At 42.1% G+C, this 19,759-nt stretch overlaps 1 protein-coding gene across 8 annotated transcripts in view; it reads left to right on the forward strand.

The window, feature by feature from the left end:
• CTTNBP2 (cortactin binding protein 2) overlaps positions 1 to 19,759 on the forward strand; it is a 165,388-nt gene that overhangs the window by 119,568 nt on the left and 26,061 nt on the right. For all 8 annotated transcript variants that reach the window (XM_058724492.1, XM_058724496.1, XM_058724490.1 and 5 more), the window contains 6 exons: positions 656 to 773; positions 5,177 to 5,452; positions 7,587 to 7,682; positions 8,936 to 9,015; positions 17,906 to 17,992; positions 18,065 to 18,164. In XM_058724492.1, the coding sequence (XP_058580475.1) occupies positions 656 to 773; positions 5,177 to 5,452; positions 7,587 to 7,682; positions 8,936 to 9,015; positions 17,906 to 17,992; positions 18,065 to 18,164 (757 nt within the window). The remainder of the gene's footprint in view (positions 1 to 655; positions 774 to 5,176; positions 5,453 to 7,586; positions 7,683 to 8,935; positions 9,016 to 17,905; positions 17,993 to 18,064; positions 18,165 to 19,759) is intronic.

Raw genomic sequence — 19,759 nt, forward strand, 5'->3', positions numbered from 1 at the left:
CAGTTCATAGGTTACTGATACTTTTTGATGGGGATTTCCTGAAGCAACATAGAAGAAAGAGCTGAAAAAGAGAGCACATAACTTCAATATATTGGGAATGTTTTTCTAAAAACTCAATCAACATGGTGTTCATATTTTTCATATAAAAAAAATAAGAGCGTAAGATCTCAGTTATAAATGTGCTTGTGAGGACCGTGAGACAAGAGTTGTTACAATGGGAACCCTGCACTTACATAACTAGGGAAACAGTTCATTGTCTAGAATACAGCATGGAGCACCCACCTATAGCAAAGTCTTGGCTTTATATTGCCAAATTACCATAAAAGGATACTGTCTGCTGAAGCCAATTTCTTTCTTAATTTCATTCTGCAGCATGAATGATTAGTAATCTGTTCTTTTTCTCTTGAAACCTAAGAGGCTGTTCTGTGGAGCAGTGTTTTGGTCCTGTGATTCACATTTGAATGAAGCACACTCTTTGCTTTCCATTTTGAGCCAGTGTGTAGATTAATGTGTGTATTTGGATTGCTGGAATTGAAATACGATGTCTGGCAGAGAATTTCTGATTTGCTCGTTACAGGCAAATGACTTTTCCCTTGGATTTTTCGTTTGAGTTTATTCATTTGGACATGATGTAATAGAGCTCTTGCCTTTCTAGAACTGCCTGGAAATCTTGTGTATGCATGGAGGGCTTGAGCCAGAAAGAAAAGATAAGTGCCATCGGACCGCGCACGATGTCGCCACTGATGACTGCAAGCATCTGCTGGAGAATCTGAGTGAGTGCCATTTGCAGCTTGGTGCCTTCTTCACCCACACTGCTGGCACCTCTGGCATGATGGGAAAAGATTAATCCAGCTACAGTTTTCTTACTCTCTGCTCAGCCTTCTTTGAACCCTAGTAACTACAAAAACGTTTTATTGGTTATAAATGTGGTAATTATTTTTTTCCATGTAGAATGGCTTTTTACAGAATTAGTTGCTATTAAAATAATGCTAGATCTTTGGGGCACCTGTGTGGTTCAGTCAGTTAAGCCTCCAGCTCTTGGTTTCAGCTCAGGTCATGATCTCATGGTTTGTGAGTTTGAGCCCCACATTGGGCTCTGCTCTAACAGTGTGAACCTGCTTGGAATTCATTCTCTCTCTCTCCCTCCCACCCTCCCTCTCTCCCCCTCTCTCTCCCTCCCTCTCTTTCTCCCCCTCTCTCCCTTCCCCACTCTCTCCACCCTCCCGTCCCTCCCCTGCTCCTGCTCGCTCACTCTCTCTGTCTCTCAAAGTAAATAAAAAACATTTTAAAAAATCTTAAATTGAATAATGCTAGATCCTCATTGTATTTTAATGACCTTGGACAGTATTTAAATAATTATTGCTCTTCTGACTTAGATTGTGTCTCTGAGACATGAGACTAATAGGGTATGAAGAGTCATGGCTGGGTACTTTGCAATCAGCTGATCAGATGAATGTAGGCAAGTTGGTTATCTCTCAACCCCTGGTTGCCTACCTGTCTGTGAAGGTAATGGATGATCTTTTGGGTCTCTTCCAGCTCTAAGAATGTATACTCCTCAGGACATGTTCTGAAAGGTTCACATGTGGGTTTATGGAATATGGAGTTTCAGACTGTACAAAATATTATGACTTCTTATATCGAGATTATCACTCAATCCATCCAATCAGCTAACTGTATCAATAATTTGTTTTTACCTTACATTCTGACATTGAGACAGAAAATGAACAATAAACATAAGTAGTAATTCATCGTATGGTATGTGAGACAGGGATATGTGCTACGGAAAAGACTAAGGGAGGATTGGGCATATGAGGATAGGTTTCAGCTTGGGTTTTGTGTGTGTGTGTTTTTTTTTTAAGTTTATTTATTTATTTTGAGAGAGTGTGTGAGTTGGGGAGGGGCAGGGAGAGAGAAAATCCGAAGCAGGCTCCACACTACCAGCACAGAGCCTGATGTGGGGCTTGAACCCATGAAACCATGAGATTATGACCTGAGCTGAAACTAAGTGTCAGCCACTCAGGAGCCCCTGGGTTTCAGTTTTTAAAATAATGGTCAGAAGAGCCCCCTTGAGAGACATTGAAGCAAACACCTGAAGGGGGTGAGCAGAGCAACGATGTCGATACCTCAGGTAAGAGATTTCCAGGGAGAACATCATCACGTGGACAGAGGTCCTCAAGCAGGAGCATACCTGCTATGTCTGAGGAACTGTGAGGAGGGCAGAGTGCTGGTTTTGAATGAGCGAGGAGAGAGAAGTTACAAGAAGGGATGGGGGTGGAGGTCTGATCTGGCTGAAATCTGTAGGTCATTGTAAGGTAACCATCTCAGTGCTCGAGCTTCGGAGTGATGGGATCTGATGTACATTTCCATAGTATCTGTGGCTGCTTTGTTGAGAGTAGACGTAGGAAGTCACAGGCGGAAGCAGGGAGACGTGGTAGGCCCTTGGCGTCGTCTTCCAGTGAGAGAGGACAGTGACGGCTCAATCCAGGATTGTTGCAGATGAGGTGGTGGAAAGTGGTTGGGTTCTGGATACAGCTGAAGGCGGAGCCAGTGGAACTTGCTGATGGATTGAGCATGCAGTATGAGAGAGAGAGAAGGGATTTGTGGATAACCCCAAGGTATGCAGCCTGAATAGTTGGCAGGATGGAGTGGCCATCACCTGTCAAAGTTGGGGGGGGGGGCGGTGGGAAAGCTGTGGGTGAAGCAGATTTTGCTACTGAAGATCAGGAGTTCCGTTTTGGAATTATGAATTGGAGATGTCTGTTAGGATATCTGTGTCGAGATGCCAAGTCAGCAGGAATTCCAGAGATGAGTATGAGCTGGATACATAAATCTGAGAGTCAGCAGTTCATAGATGATATTTAAAGTCATGGGACTGGATGAGATCACTAAGGAAGTGAACACAGAAAAAGTAAGAGAAAGGAGCCTTGCAACACTCTATCATTAAGAAAATGGAAAATGTGAAGGGACCAGCAAAGGAACAACAAAAAAGAGTGACCAGGGAGGCATGAGGGAATCTTGCAGGAGCATATCAGAGAACAGGGAGAGATCAGTTGTGTCATATGCTATTGATGAGAACTGATAATTAAATTTTTTAACATTTATTTTAACGTATTAAATTTATTAACATTATTTTGGGAGAGAGGTAGAGAGCAAATGGAGGAGGGGCAGAGAGAGGGAGACAGAATCCCAAGCAGGCTCCATACATACAGTCAGCACAGAACCCAGTGCAGGGCTCAAACTCTCAAACTGTGACCTGAGCCGAAACCAAGAACTGGACGCTCAATCAACTGATAGGTGCCCCGAGAATTATTGATAATTGGAAAATAAACTAATCTAGTAGTTGGTTAATAGAAAAAGCCAGTTGAAGAAGGGAATCCTAAAAATATACATTTTAAACATTTTGTGTTAACATACAGGGATTTCTTCCATCAATTTTTAGGTAAAGGTTTTTACTTTACTATGGTTTTGCTAATAGAAATTGCACATATTCTTATTTGAACAAACCACCATTTATGCTTCATCTGTGATTTCTAGTGTTTGAGGACTTAAGATCTTTTTTTTCAGGGCATCTGGGTGGTCAGTTGGTTAAGTGTCCAACTCTTCCTTCCTGCTCAGGTTATGATCTTGCGTGCGATTCATGAGTTTGAGCCCTTCATGGGACTCTGCACTGACAGTGCAGAGCCTGCTTGGGATTCTCTCTCTCTTCCTCTCTCTTTCTGCTCCTCCCCTGCTCATTCTCTACCCAAAATAAATAAACTTTTAAAAAAAATTAAGTAAGATAATTTTTTTCTTTCTTTTTTTTTTAGTTTATTTATTTAGTTTGAGAGAGCAAAAGTGAGTAAGAGGGGCAGAGAGCGAGGGAGAGAGAGAGAATCCCAGGCAGGCTCTGCACTGTTCAGAGCCCGATGGGGGCTCAAACTCATGAACTGTGAGATCATGACCTGACGTGAAACCAAGAGCCACCCAGGCACCCCAAAGATAATCTTTTCTAGCTTTATGTAGTTGTCTAATCCATACCTCCTTAGGTGACTTTTTTTTTTTTTTTTTAAATGTTTGCTTATTTTTGAGACAGAGGGAGACAGAGCAGGAATGGGGGAGGAGCAGAGAGAGAGGGAGACACAGAATCTGAAACAGGCTCCAGGCTCTGAGCTGTCAGCACAGAGCCCGATGCAGGGCTCGAACCCACAAACCTTGAGATCATGACCTGAGCCGAAGTCAGACACTTAACCGACTGAGCCACCCAGGTGCCCCAACTTTTTTTTAGCACCTCGTTTGTTCAGTGTCTCTAAAGTGTTCAACTTCAATTTTATAGGAAGAGTAAGTCATTTCATCAGTTTATGGAATATTTAATTTAGTAATTACAGTAATGAGTTCGACACTTTATAAAAGACTAGGGAATAAACACAAGTGACTCTTGGTGAGCGCGTAATTCAGTTCGTGAGAACTGGAGTGCATGGGGTGCTGCATAGCTCGGTGGGGCCTCAGTCAGTTGGTGTCACAGAGATTGGAAAGATCACTTAAAAAGCTTCGACTGCACTGTTTACTATTTACTAAATACTCACCAGTATTTACCACATAACCGTTAGTGTGTTAAATTCATTTCAAACATGTGTTCACTGAGTCTTCATAATAATTTAATAGCACATTCCTAACATTTTGTAGAAGGAATTGGGGTATAGAGAGATCAGTTTACCAAGTACACAGGGCTAGTAGGAGGCTGACCCTGAGGCTTAGACCAAGGTCTGTAGGAGTCCAAAGCCACTATCCTAAGCACAGTGACTTCTACAACTGGAACCTGCCTTATTTATGATGTTATCAATGTAGGTGAGGAGAAAGGGCAATATAGAGAATTTAGGGTCAAGAGAGGGCTCTCATTTTCTCAGATTTTTTTTTAAGAACTTGAGAGTCTTGCTGAAGGGAAGAGTCAATGAAGTACAAAAGGCCAAAGATACAAGGAAAGACAAATATTTCAAGCAACATGGTTCCAAAGAAGCTGTGAAGAGTTTGGGAGACCAGTTTACTCCAGTAGGAGAACATTCGGTTGATAGTATCTAAAGAAACATGAGAGCTGCCCTTTGCTTTGTTTTTAAAATGTTCATACCTGCTTGTTTTATATACGTTTTGCTGCTTTTTCCTATCAAGATTTTTCCCCTTAATTCTTTTATTCTTCCAACAGATGCTCTTAAAATACCCTTAAGGATTTCAGTGGGTGAGACTGAACCAGGCAGCTATGGTTCCGATGACTTTGAATGCGAAAACACAATATGTGCTTTAAATATCCGCAAACAGACATCATGGGATGATTTTTCAAAAGCAGTGAGTCAAGCTCTGACAAATCATTTCCAAGCAATCTCATCTGATGGATGGTGGAGTCTGGAAGATGTGACACTTAATAACACCACTGACTCCAGCATTGGCCTCGGGACAAGCAGTGTACGATCCATCATGCTAGGTATCAGCAATCCTGTGATGGAGAGAAAGTTAAATTTCTGGGTTTATTTATGTTTATGAGCTCCATAACCTGATACTTGGTTCACTGATTAAATACAATGAGAGCTCACTTGTGGCAGCTGCTGGTGCTAAAAAACTTGATTATTCACAATGCGGCCATTACATAATGTTGCCTGTTAGTATAAAAAATGCTTTCATACCTCAGATAATACTCAGAGAGTAAAGAACAAGAAAGCCCTTGATGAGGTTTGTGATTCCACTTGCTGTTTTGATAAATGCAAGAAACAAACCACTCTGTAGCTGCTTGCTGGTGCACAGGTTCTGAACACAGCTCCAGATTTGTACCTGGGCTGGGCCAGGGCTCGTACTACATGAACACCTTACTTCCAGGACAGGAGTCCTAGTGAAGTCTAGAGTTGGAAGAAGCCCTATTCATTGAAGATCTGATCAGAGCTCCCACATGGGATGAGTGAGGGTGATAACTGCCTGTTTCTGTTTGATAGGCACTATGAAACAGACTCCGAAGAACTTGTAAGATTTACTTTCTGGTGAGCATAGTAAGTGCTCTATAAATGTCTCTGGTTAGTTTGTTTCCTCTTGAACCAGGAGAACTAACATCTTTGGGGAACCTGCCGTTATTTCAGAACTGTGCTGGACCCTTTATACACAGCACCTCAACAAGTCCTTACAACAGACTCATTCTACAAATAACTAGTTACAAGGTGAGGTCACCTTGTAGGCCTGAGGTCACACAGCAAAGGAGCAAAGCAGATAAGATTCAAATCCCAGTCTGTGTGATAGGAAAGCCTGCATATTTTCAACAGCACTTGTTGCATAAGAATAATCAGGGTTGAGGAAACGGTGAGTTTCACCATGCTTTTAATATATCAGCTTATTATAGCAGAAAGGGTTTTATTCTGTTAATTTATAGATGCTAAATCACTTCCCAAAAATGTATTTTACTAGTTTTTAAGGCTGATAATTCATGACAATTTAATTTTATTGATCTTTGACAAGATCATTAATATAATTACAATTCTTACAGAAGAATTATTGTATAGTTAAATAATTACATTAAGATAATATGTCATAAATGATTCTCAGGAACACATTTTGCCCACACAACAAACTGTTATTCAAGGTGTGGTTGTGCCCAAGAGTCTGATAAATGAAATCAGCACAGACTTTTTCAGAAGAAAATGACACTGCATCATCAGCCTTCATCCAGCTGATCTGGAAACAAGCATATGCAAATGGATATTTACCACCATCAGAGAGATTTACCTCTGTGAGCAGTGGATGCTAAGGCCTGATGGTGCCAGTGTTCATATTTGTGTGGGGCACCTAGTAGCATTTCAGATGTAAAGATCATTGGCTTCTGTGGGTAAAGGGCTTAGTTTAGTGCCTAATTGTATCCACTTGATAACGGGCAACCATGACATTATTTATTTATGTATATAAGTGACTTTACTATATCACCTAACTAGATTAAAGGGACCCAGGCCAACAGATCAGCAGTGAGTTACAGGTGGGGAGTGTGTGTGTGGTGGGAATATTTAAGAATTTAAGATCTGTGGATGGGAAGGGACGGAACAAGTACTTCCTACTAATCCGTCCCTAGAGTAGACACCAAGGAAGTGACACCCTTTCTGAGCAGGCATGAGCAGAGGGCCCAGACTGTGAGAAGGCTTCCTTTATACTGAGCCCCTGAAGTAACCTGTGTTTTCTGGAATCTAAAAATTTGTTGGAAAGGGAGCAGATCATAAAGGACCTGTTACTTCACCTCATTCAAAGTGCTTAGACTTTGTGAAGCAGGCACTGGAAGAACCATGGAAAGTTATCATCAGCTTTGTTCCTAAAAACTTAACCTTAGAAATATTTAGTATATTTTTGCTCTCCAGATTTCTCTCTTACTCCTAAAAACAGCTTTGGAGAAGCCTCTTCTTTGAAGGCTTGCCTTTTGACCTTTAACAGACATTGTATTAGGGAGTTAACCCCTATGTGATGCTTTACATGTTCTGTGTGTGCTTTTGACAGTCTAAACCCTGGATTCCACAGGAGATTTTATATTGTCCCTTAGAAGAAAAATTACTTTGAAGCTTCTTTGACATTTTATTTTGTTTTCTTGAACTTAGGAAATGCGCCATGGTCAGCAGGTCAGAGCTTCACCCAGTCCCCGTGGGACTTTATGAAGAAGAATAAAGCAGAGCGAGTCACTGTGCTTTTATCAGGTAAGAGTAGTCCACACTGAGGTGCTGTTGACAGAGTGTTGGCTTCATGATGTGTCGTGGTGCTGGGTCTTAAATCTGCATGTTTCTGTCCTGTGTTCTCCAGCAATGCATGTGTGACCCCCTCTATTAAGTAATTAGATGTTTTTTGAAAAGTCTCACTAAGAAGAGGAAAAATCAAAAGCCATGTTTCTGACACCTGTGGAGATATCCGTCCTGACCATTGATTGCTGCGATTCTGATCACCTCTCTCATTAGGAACAAACCAGAAGCTAAACTTAATGTACTGAGAGAGTGACAAGAGACCATGTTAAAAGAAATGCCTTCTGTTACTGTCAAGTCCAGTGTATGATGAATAAGATTATTATAATGGTACGGGTAATGTTTAGTGAACACCTACTATGTGGAAGGCCCTATCATTTGTAGCACATTACAAGTATAAATTCACTTAATCCATATAACAACCCATTGAGGTAAGTATTTCTGTTTACCCTCATTTTATGTACAAGGAAATTAAGGCTTAGAAAGATTGATTTTCTTGTCTAGGGTTACATAGCTAGTAAGTGTTACAGGAATACTCCATTTCTCAGCCCTTAACTCTAAAAGGGATTTTATCATGTATTTCCCATATTTGGGAGTGGATTCTTTAAAAGTTCAACTAATAAAAGTTGTATTCTATTGTTTGAACTACTTACTGAAGTTAGGAAAAAAAAAAAAAAAGTATGAGGTTATCCCAGAAAATTCCTTCAGGCTCAAGCAGTGTATTGAGAGAGTAGCAGAACTTGGGAGGCAAGTGAGGGAGATAGAGTTTGGGAAAGAACATAAAGGGTAACCCCCAGAACTGTGCACGAATGCTGTCCCAGGCTAGAACTTTCAGAGGGTTGGGATTATCTCTGATAACACTTGTTTATAAATAATAAAATTGAATCCAGGGATCGGAGCAGATACTAGCGGTAGTATTCCAGCTGGAATCTGAAGGCCCTGGCTGTGAGGGACAGGAGAGATGGGTGGGCTTCCCAGGGGAAGGAAGGGCAGCTGGAGACGTCTGGGGAGCAGCGGTGGTTTACCAGCCAGTTTAGGGTGTTGAAATATTTTCACGGTGGTGAGACAAAAGGTACCTCTTGGTCAAATGTTAGCTCTGGCTACGTAAGTCAACAAACATTACTGTATCTTTTATGAGAAGTTTTGTTGTGTCTTGATCATTTACGTTTAATAAGGAAGAACCAATTTTGCTTCTGTGTGTCGCTTTCTTACAGGTCCCCAAGAAGGCTGCCTCAGTAGTGTGACTTATGCGTCAATGATCCCTCTTCAGATGCTACAGAACTACCTCAGGCTGGTAGGTGGATGCTGCTAAGGGGAGTCTTAGGCTCCCATCCCTGACCCTGGAGTATTGGGTGGCCCATTTCCATGTCTGTAGGAGCGGGAGCCCCACTCACCCTGCGCCCCAACCCCATGATCTTCCCCAACAGCCCCTTCCCTAGAAGGCTGCTGGTCACTTAGTTCTGGATTTCTATCACAGTCATCCAGCTGTTCCCACCTGTCACCTGTGAAGTGTTGTGACTGGAGCAGGAGAGGGTTGTCTTTCCCCAACTTGGACTTGACATCAAGTAACTGATCATCAATATGAAAGAGAATGGCTATAAATATCAAGATTCTTTGATGTAAACTTTATAATTTAGAACCAAGTTAAATATGCTAGAATCAGTTAAAAGTATTGATTTGGCCATTTTAACAGAAACCAAACAACTGTAGCTTGAACAGCATAGAAGTTTATTTTTCTCAAACGTAGAAATCCCAGCAGATGAGAGAGCCAGTAGGGGGAAATGGGGCGGGGTGACCCCGACCCCTGCAGATGTGTCAGCAGCTTGGCTCTCTCTCAGTGGGCCACTGTGACCTGGGGTATTGTTGATGTGGGTTTGGTCAAAGAGGGTCACCACTCCCACCCTCAGGTTCTAGCCTGAGGGAGGAGAGCCTGGAGGGCAAGCCCCTTCCTTTCTGGGGCCTTGCACACATTGTTTCCACCCACAACCACTGACCAGCATGTGGACACACGTTCACCTAGCTGGGATATGTGGTCGCTTTCCGGGCAACCATGCACCCAGGGAAAACTAATTCTGTTATTAAAGGGAACAAGAATATGATTATCAAGAGAAAGTAGCAAATTCTAGACAAATGGTGAACAAATGTAATGTTTTACCTTTGTCCAGTACTTATTACATGCCAGGCAATATGCCAAAGGCACATACATGTCTTATTTATTCCTCAGAGCATCCCTGTGAGGTAGATAGCGTCATCCACTTTATAGATAAGGAAACTGAAGCAGAGAAGGGAAATAATGTGCTCAAGGCCACGTGGCTAGTGAGTGATTAAGCTAAGTTTGTGCACTCTTGGGTCTCTGTGAGATCCATCTAAAACTAATATTGAAGGTGTAAAACTTTAAACAAACGTTCATTTTGCCTGCTGCCTTAATTTGGAAAACCTTTTTTAAAAAATGAATGAGTTTGCCAGGGGCCCTTTACAAAAATTGTTTCCATTAACTATGAATTGATGTCTTTGTTCCCCCTGAAGAGAAGTGCAAATTCCAAACCATTCTGTTGATCTGGCTAAACCCAAAGTTGGGAATGACCTTTGTAAAATAGCCACAGTAGCACCAAAACATTAAAAAGCTTTCTAGTTTAGAAGAGATGGTGTCCTGTAACGTTGAGACTGTAACTTGTTTTCTTTGTTATGTGTTCCTCCCTGCCGCTTTAGAGTAAGCCTGGGGGCGACACACAAGTGGGAGGGGGCGGGCTGCCTTCCTCCTTTGTGTGAGTTAAAGCTGTTGTTGAGTGACCAGTTGGTTTTCAGGAATGTGAGCCTGGGCGCCCAGTAAAATGAGCGTGTAGAACCGCTTCTCTCCCTTCTGCCTCCTCAGCTTCTCTGCACCAGGCAACTTTCTGCTCAGGGCTTTTCATTCACCCAGATGACAAAATGAACAGAAGGGTGATAACAGCAGATTACAGCTGCACAGGAGCCTTGGCTGAGCAGGTCTGTCAAGTGAAATGCCGGCTAGCACATCATATACAGAACATCCCAAGTACATTTGTATGTTTGCCTCCGAACGCCTAAGCCATGGTTTAGCTACCAATGCCCAACAAACCAGAGACTAACTAGTTGTTAGTTCTATTCTCAATTCATGAGTGTTTCTTTTTTTTTAGTTTGGGGTTTTTTTTCTTGAGAGAGTGTCAGAGCATGTGCACTCAGGGTGGAGGACAGGGATTCTCGGGCAGGCTCCTTGCCCAGTGTGGAGCCCAGTCTCACAACCATGATATCTGAGTGGAAATCAACAAGTGTCAGACATTCAACCGACTGAGCTACCCAGGTGCCCCGTTTCTTTTTGTTTTTTAAATGGTGTTATTTGGGGGGCACCTGGGTGGCTCAGTCGGTTAGGCGTCCGACTTTGGCTCAGGTCATGATCTCATGGCTTGTGAGTTCGACCCCTGCATCAGGCTCTGGGCTGATAGCTCAGAGCCTGGAGCCTGTTTTGCATTCTGTGTCTCCCTCTCTCTGCCCCTCCCCTGTTCACACTCTGTCTCTGTCTCTCTCAAAAATAAATAAACATTAAAAAAATAATAATAAAAATTAAAAAATAAATGGTGTTATTTTTAAATACTTTCATTGAATATTTTAAATAATACAGATCTTAAATCTCCATTCTAAGAGTTAATAAGGAAACATTTGACTTGATTGAGTTTTGAATCACTAATAATTTATTATAATAGTTGAACTTGGTATATTAACAGACTTTACTTAGCCCGTTGCAATTTTTATTAACTTACTTGCAATCTTGTATTATAATACTTCAGTGATTATAAATAATTATTATATTAGAAAAATACTTAAATAGATCATCTTAATCTGAGCATGACTTTAAAATATAGGATTCTGGGGGTGCCTGGGTAGCTCAGTCAGTTAAGTGTCCGGCTCTTGATTTAGGCTCAGGTCCTGGGATCAAACCCCACATAGGGCTCCGTTGCCAAGTGTGGAGCCTACTTGCGTTTCTCTTTCTCCTTCTCTCTCTCTCTTTCCCTCTGCCCCTCCCCTGCTCGCACTCTTTCTGTTTCTCAAAACAAATAAATAAACATTAAGAAAAGGCAGGACTCTGAATCCCCTAGGACATAATTCTTGAGATTCCACTGCCTGTTAGCCATCTACTCCAATATGTGCCGTGCTAACCATCAAGAATCACAACTAGGAAATTCTACCTTCTCTTCCTGTGTTCCCAGAATAAATTTGCTCTGTTCTCATAAAAATAATGTTGTGAACAATGGCAGTTATGTATCTGAGGCCACAAATCTTGATTAACGCTGTTAGCAGGTGGCCACTTCTAGCCTGATCTCTTTCAGGGCATGGAGGAGTAAATGTGGGTAAGGGCCTAGCAGAAGGAGGAAGGCAGTTCCCCTGTATGAGGAAGAGGGGCTCCAACACCCGCGAATCCTTTGGCCATCACGGCAAAAGTGGAAGAAGATCCTGGGCAGCAGGGCAAGTGTTGACCCAGAGGAGGTCTGGAGCAGGAAGAGTTTATAAGTGCTAGAGGCTGGGTGACAAGGGAGCAGTTAGGTCCAAAGTTATAGCTTATGGGTGTTTTTTTTTTTTTTTTTTTTTTTTTTTTAATAGCTACAATTCCCAAAGTATTATGTTTGTGTTCCTATATGGGGGCCTAGCTTTATTTGAATTTAATAACCAAGTCTGATCTTGGCTTTTAAAGTTTCAGTAAGCTAATTTTTGAAAACCTATGGTGTATTTCTCTCTGTGAGCTGTAATTTCTCTTGAATTCTCATTATATCTATTCTATAAAGAGGGACCTCAGCATATGGCTAAAAACCCTTTTGCTCTATCATGGGCTCCAGCTTTTTTGTAGCCCGGATGGATGCTGGATGCACCAGTACTGTTTGGGGGGGATTTTATATGAATAGGTTGACAGTAGTTGTGTTGTTTGTGGCTTTAAAGTCCTACATAAATTCTTTAAAATCAGTGTCAGAAGAGGTCAGAATGAAACGCCTAGCTACAAAGCCATGACATGGCTAGAGCCATCTCAGCTTTATTGGCTCAGTAAAAACCTTTTTTATTCTTTTTTGAGTTCAGCATCTCAGCCCAACCTGGCCTAAAACCATCTCTAGATGGTAGAAACTTTCCCTTAGACTCTGACAAGTGAAACTCCAAATGGAGGCTGAGTTTATTGCTTTAAAATAATGCCACAAGTTGGAAAACATCACAGGCGCCACATAGACCCCGTTCCTCTGGACAGCAGCTCCTCTGGTGAACTCCATTCCGCAGAAAAACAGCCTGGAGGGCAGGGGAAAACAATCAATGGATGGATGGGCCTTTGTTGAGGTCATTGTTGCCATTTAATCCAGAATTCATTTGCGTCACAAAGCACTAATTGACATGTGATAAGAGCTTCCTGAATAAGCTGTGAAGACACAAGAATAAAGGGGATTGGTACCAATTGTGATAAAGGCCAGTGTCCCTTTACTAATAAGCAAAAATATTCCACTGTCAACACACACTTAGGGGTAATTCTGGGGACTCTAATTCACCTTTAAGAAGTTTGATTTTTCTCAAAGAGGATAGAGATATCCTATCGAAACAATTAAAATGTTTACCTTCCTCCCCCCACTGTCTGGTCTGCCTGCCTGTCTACTTATCTATCTGTAGAGCCCTCTGCTGGAGGCATGAAGCATGTGTATTGATAACACCTCAGATCCTGCTGTTGGGAGAAATGTCATTTTTAGCTAGAGCAGATAAATGTGTTTTCTTGGCATAGCTTCACATGTTTGCAGTACAGCAACAGGCTCCTGGTAATTTTTTGTTGTTCAGATCTGAAATGGTAACCAGCACATCCTTTAATGAGATAGAACAAATACCATTAACAAAAAAAATTGGTAATATCTGAAATGAGGAAAAACCTATGGAATGCATGCACAGAACGTATGAATGAGGGGGCGCCTGGATGGCTCAGTTGGGTAAGTGGCTGACTTCAGCTCAGGTCATGATGTCAGAGTTCATAATTCCAAGCCCCCAAGTCAGGCTTTGCACTGACACTGCAGAGCCTGCCTGGAATTCTCTCTCCCCCCGTCTCTCTGCTCCTCCCCTACTTGTGCTCTGTCTCTCAAAATAAAATCTAATAAAGTTTAAACAAACAAAAGAATGTATGAATGATCTGGAAGTCTGTACACTTGTTTTTGCATTTATTTATTTCTATTTTACCTTATTCCAGAAAGCATATTAGACTATGTGAAGACAGAATGCTTGCTGCTAGTGAATGGCCTTTTCAATGAAAATTTTAAATAGAATATTTCCTGTCTGTATTTTATAAGAACCTACAATCCGAGAACAAATGAGTTGTTGAAATTGAAGACAGCGTATCTATGAAATCGGGTTTCTTGCTGTTAGGTGATTTCGAAATCAATCTTAAGACAGTGTAGGCAGTTTGACAGATGGCTGTAATGAACAGAGCGCTCTTGTTTTCAGAAGTGAGACAAGATTAAATAGCAATCCTTGTTGAAAATCTCAGGGGTAGAATACTCAGTAAATCTTGAAAATCTGTATCCTGTTTCACTGGTATGAAACAATCCATTCCTTGTGAAAGAAGTTCTACCCGACAAGTAGCATGGCAGTTTGGGATTAATTTGGAGAGTGCAAGACTTCGGGTTTAAAATTGGACCTGTCTTGTGGTACCCAACACAATTTCCCACTAAAGTGCTTATGAAAAGTGATAAAACTTCACAAAAACAGAGGAAAATAGAACTGAGGTCTCCCTTGGGCAAGAATCTGGAAGAATTTTCCCGTACCTTTAGGGATAAGAGGGTGTTAAACCCACTGATTTGAGGCCTACCTGAAATGAGGTAGGAAAACACTTCATTATTTCCTATGACCATCTTACTAATGATTCAAAACAGCAAACTTGATACCAGTTAGGAAATTGGGTGTATGTCCTTACCGCAGTCTCTGCTTTTGGTGGTGCCATCCTCCTCCACCTCCTATCAAGATGCATCCTGCCACATCCATTCAGAGATTAAAGCTAGAAATACCTGAGCAGGAAGTTGGTGGGCGGGCGTTGGTGAGGCTGCTTTATCTGGGGAGCATATTATATAAGCACCCTCAGCAGGATGGGTGTTGGAGCGTCCTGCTTCCTTTAGTTCACACATTTGTCTGCCCTGGTGGACAGCCCAGGTCCAGCCCTCTGCAGCTACTGCCGGACCCCAAGGCCACAAGCGGAGGCAGCAGCCCACCGTCCAGCGGATGACCTAAGATGGGAGTCAGCTGAACAATTAAGTCGAAAGCAAGTGAAGCCAGTGATGGTCCACACATCCTGCTTTACTGCAGATTCTTCCTGTGGTTTCACAGAACGAAAAAAAGTACTAAGAACAAGCTAACATTTTACCTGGGGAAGAACCCTGCAGAACAGAACAGAGTTATTGTGAGAACTCAAAATGACACACCTTAGAAATTATGAGAAAAAATGAAAAATTGAGAAGATTATCATTCTCTGGAGAGTAAAAGATCGACTGAAAGCAGGGCAAGAAAGCCAGGGTGGAGAGAAGGCTAAGATTAAAAGCAAAAGCGTTGGCAAGGACCTGGGTGAGGTAAGGAACTCTGAGAGCAACTAAAAGTGCAGTAGCATCATTAAACTTGTACCTGAGACGGTTCGGAGCGGGAGGGAGACGGTGAACATTCTTTTCAGTGTCGTGAAGACTAACTTGAGGAGCTCTCCCCAAAGTAGAAGCAAAAGACAAGAGTTAGGATAATGATGAGCTAGGGGGACAGATGCACTTGCAGAGGACAGAGAGGGAACTTAAGCATTATTAGTTTTCCTTCCAAATAAAAGAGAATTAGAAGAGGAGAAATTACCAGAAACATAATGGAAGAAAAATCTTCTAAGCCAAAAATAGGTCTGACTATGTATATTGGAAGAACTTACCATGTTCCATTTAAGATGGATGGAAAAGAGGTCACAACCAGACAAATCTGGGTAACTTTTTGAAATTTTAAGTCCATCCCACTTCCCCATCTCTTAGGTACAAATGAGAACAGATTATTCTTTAACAATAATTCCTTAATGAGTATCCATACCCTCACTGCCTAGAAGCAGAATCTTATTTGAATTTTCTAGGATATTCTCTTATGTCTCTGGGGGAGTCCCTGTCCCGGTCTTGGTCCTTGCTGGCCCTTCTACTATTGTTCGTGTCACAGACCCCCAGCACCATAGAGAACAGCCCTGGCCAGCTACGGCTGTGTTCATGCTGTGGCTTCCGGATGCTGGTGTTCCTTGGGCAACTGTAGCCATTGTCCTGTTTCTCTCAAGTATATCATTCTCCCTGATGCTGCCCTAGCCCCAGTGTGCATCCAGCTGCTTCCTTTTTTATTGAAGGCTTAACAATAGAGGAATAATATCTGGATTCAGAGAAAATCACTGGTGGCTACCAAACATGTTGTCTTTCAGAGCCTAAAACCCAGTCCCTAGTCCCTCATTAGTGGTCCCCTTAAAGGACCACATTCCTTTCTAAGCTCATGGTCTGACACCCAGTGGTCAAGCCCTGTTTTCCTCCACTTTCCAAGAGTTAGTCCAAACATGGTTTGGTCTCTTTGGAGGCCAAAAGCGCAAATCCTAAAGGCCCCAGGCAAGGAAGGAGTCCTTCTTCCTTCCATGCTAACAGCTTTCCCTCAAGCCTTCCTTTCATATCCCCAAGTCTGCCTCTTTCTTGTAGTGATGGACCAGTGGCATATTTTGTTTTGCCAGGCCTACCCTAGCCACCCTCAAAGATATGGCCTTCCCCTGTGTCTTTAAAAGGACAAACTTATCAGAGCACAATAAGGCAACCGTGACCAGACCGTTTCAGGTTTAACATTTCTCCAAGTCTGGGTGACTCAGTCTTGACACATGAGCTACATCAACCATATTCATTAGGTTTGCCACTTCACCTATACGGATCCTTTTCTGTGAGATCTTTCCAGGAAGAAAGCTGCTCCCAAATGGAGACTAGGGGAGTGAGAGCTCAGTCCTAGGGGTGACCGAGGTGGAAGGGATGACTCCTCTCCACATCTCACTCCAGACGTCACTGCCCTTGTCCCGTGTAAATGGCCACTGGCTTTCCATCCTAGTGTGTGCTACATCCCCGCGTGTTCTCAGGCGAGGTATCCTCACATGTGAGGAAAAAGGTTTTAAAAAATCCTGTAGGCATCCAGGCAGGAGATTTTCTCTTTTACAGAGTAAAAGTGGTCAATCTCTACTCAGGTTTCTTTGAAACACCCGAGTTCCAGAATGGAAAAATCTAGATCAGGAGTTGATCTAATAATCTTAGAGTCATGAAGATGTCTTTTATGTAAGATGCCAGCACAAAGAGAGTCTCCTAAGTATGACAGCCATAAAAAGATTACACTTCTACGTTCCTCTTACAAAATACACAAATATGCATACACATATCAACTATGCAAAGAAACATAACTTAGAGTGGTTGCTTTTCAGTGCTCACACTATCAGTGGTTTGTAGTCTGCTGCTTTATGTTTCTTTGTATTTTCCAGAATTTCTTTAGTGGAATTCATTGCTGTTTTACATACCCCTAAAAAGTAAAATAAGCACTGGGAAAATTCAAACTAAGGAGCATGTGTAAGAGATAATAATGAAACATTACAAAACATTTGCAAGGGACAAAATACACTAGGCACTGTGTTCCTAGCTTACCTACTGAACCTCATTGTAGAAATTACAGGGAAGAGGGGAGCCTGGGTGGCTCAGCCCGTTAAGCTTCCGGCTTCGGCTCAGGTTATGATCTCGCGGTTCGTGAGTTTGAGCCCCACGTCAGGCTCTTTGATGACAGCTCAGAGCCTGGAGCCTGCTTCAGATTCTGTGTCTCCCTCTTTCTGTGCCCTTTCTCTGCTCACACTCTGTCTCTCTGTCAAAAATACATAAACATTAAACAATAAAAACTATAGGGAAGAAAGAGTATGCTTTTTAATAAAGTGTCAGCTCTTTTACTCAGTGTAGTAAATAGATACTAAATTTGCCAGTATTTCACATTAAAGTGAAAGACTTCAAGTGCCCAGTGCATACAGTTAATCCTGAAAATATTTTTAATATTTTCAAAAGCTGAGGACAATCAGAAAATTTCCTGCTTGGGTACCACTTTTTTTTTTTTCTCTTCTTAGCATTTTCACTGAAGATTTCTTCTTGGTTTGTTAATAGGTCGAGCAGTACCATAATGTCATCTTCCACGGCCCTGAAGGAAGTTTGCAAGACTACATAGCACATCAGCTTGCACTCTGCATGAAGGTAAGTACCCACTACACCTATCCCCGCCCTTTTCCTTGGAAGCAGGAACTAATTGCTCGTTTCTTCTCACAGCACAGACAAATGGCTGCAGGATTCACCTGTGAAATAGTGAGAGCCGAAGTGGATGCTGGTTTCTCCAAGGAACAGCTAATAGACCTGTTCATCAATAGTGGTAAGACCCTTCCAGCAGACTGAGTTGTGGTAACCGAAGGGCATGATCTTCAGTGATGCTGTTAAAAGGAAATAAGCTTTCTTTCTTGGGGGTAAATTTAAGTTGACTTCTCGATTATCCAACAGCTATGGGATGAAAAGGAACACTTGCAAAAGAATTTATTTTTGTGCATCTGGCATTGCATTGATTACTTATCTCACATTTTCTTCTCCGCCCCCCCCCCATCTTTTGTTTGTAAATCATTATCCGTTGTGAGCATTCTATGTAACTGGCACCAGAGGTATACTAAGGGAGGAGGTGTTGGGAGCCGTCCATCCTAGCAGGACTAAGTATTGTGCCACTGATGCTGTTTAGAATTGTATGGTGATGATAAAAAGTAGATAGATTTTTAGTATTATTCATAAGTTCTCTAGAACCAAAGCACCCGTATTGAAGCACCTGAGGTAAACTGCTTTCTCCACCTAACCCTCGGCATGTCATTGACTGGCATTTTGCCAAACATATTACACACGGTAATTAATTCATTTAGTCTCTACAACAGCCCTGTGCCAGTAAGTAACTTAATCTGTTTCAAACATGAAGAAACTGGCACAGAAGAGGTTTGGTATCTTGCCACAAGTACAGAGTGGCAGAACCAGGATTAAACATGTTTATTAATATAACTTTTTCATGAACTTTCTGTCTCAGGCTCCAGAGTGTAACACACAAAGCTTGATCACAGGTGGCGTTAGCATACCCTGCAGGGCACAGCATGGCTAGCAACTCTGACATGAAACCGAAATGGACCAGACTCCAGTCTTCAAAGGCTCAAAACCACAGAGACCCCTGGGGAGAGGGTGCAGGGACTTGGTGGGGGTGGGGTGGGGGGGAGGGGAGACAGTTGCAAGATCAGTGGTGGATGAGTTGAAATGCAAATTCAAATCTTTTAAGTGTGTCTGTCTCACCTTTGGAGCCGTGATCAAGGACTAGGTCAACCTTAGGAAGAAGGAAGTAACAGCAGCTTTTAAGTCAAGAAATAAAGTTAAGAGGCAGGTTTGGGGAAGAACTGAGATCCCACAGACCTAGAAGCGCATTTTAAGGATAGGAAAATCCCACTAGAATCTGAATGTTACTATAGCGCATGAGGTCAGTCTTTGATCAGAAACTAGTGAAAATTGGCTGCAGAAAGCTGTTTTCTCTGCTGCTGTTACTAATAATCAGTAGCTTTTATTAAGCTCTGACTCTGGTCGGCCCTATTCTAAATACCCTGACTTAAAAACATGAAAACATTTGAAACAGGAGGTTTGAGTACCTTGCCCAAACAAGCCACAGCTAGGACACAGGCAAGCAGGACTGAAACCGTTACTGAGCCTGCCCTTAATCACTGCCAGCCACTGCTCCTTACAAACTCTCCTGTGCCAAAATTTCTATTTCCCCCACTTAGTCCTATAACAAAAGCCCACTACATTTTTTCCAATTTTCAGTCTTGTTTCATCTCAAAGTAAGAAGCTAAAATATTTTGTTCTCACTCTGTCAGGGCAGATAGCAAGTACAGACTGAATTCTCTCTGCTCTAAGCTTAGAGAGCTAAAAAAAAAAAAAAAAAGTGGAGAGCAG

The sequence above is a fragment of the Neofelis nebulosa genome, chromosome 4 (assembly GCF_028018385.1).
Source record: "Neofelis nebulosa isolate mNeoNeb1 chromosome 4, mNeoNeb1.pri, whole genome shotgun sequence".
Lineage (NCBI taxonomy): Eukaryota > Metazoa > Chordata > Mammalia > Carnivora > Felidae > Neofelis > Neofelis nebulosa.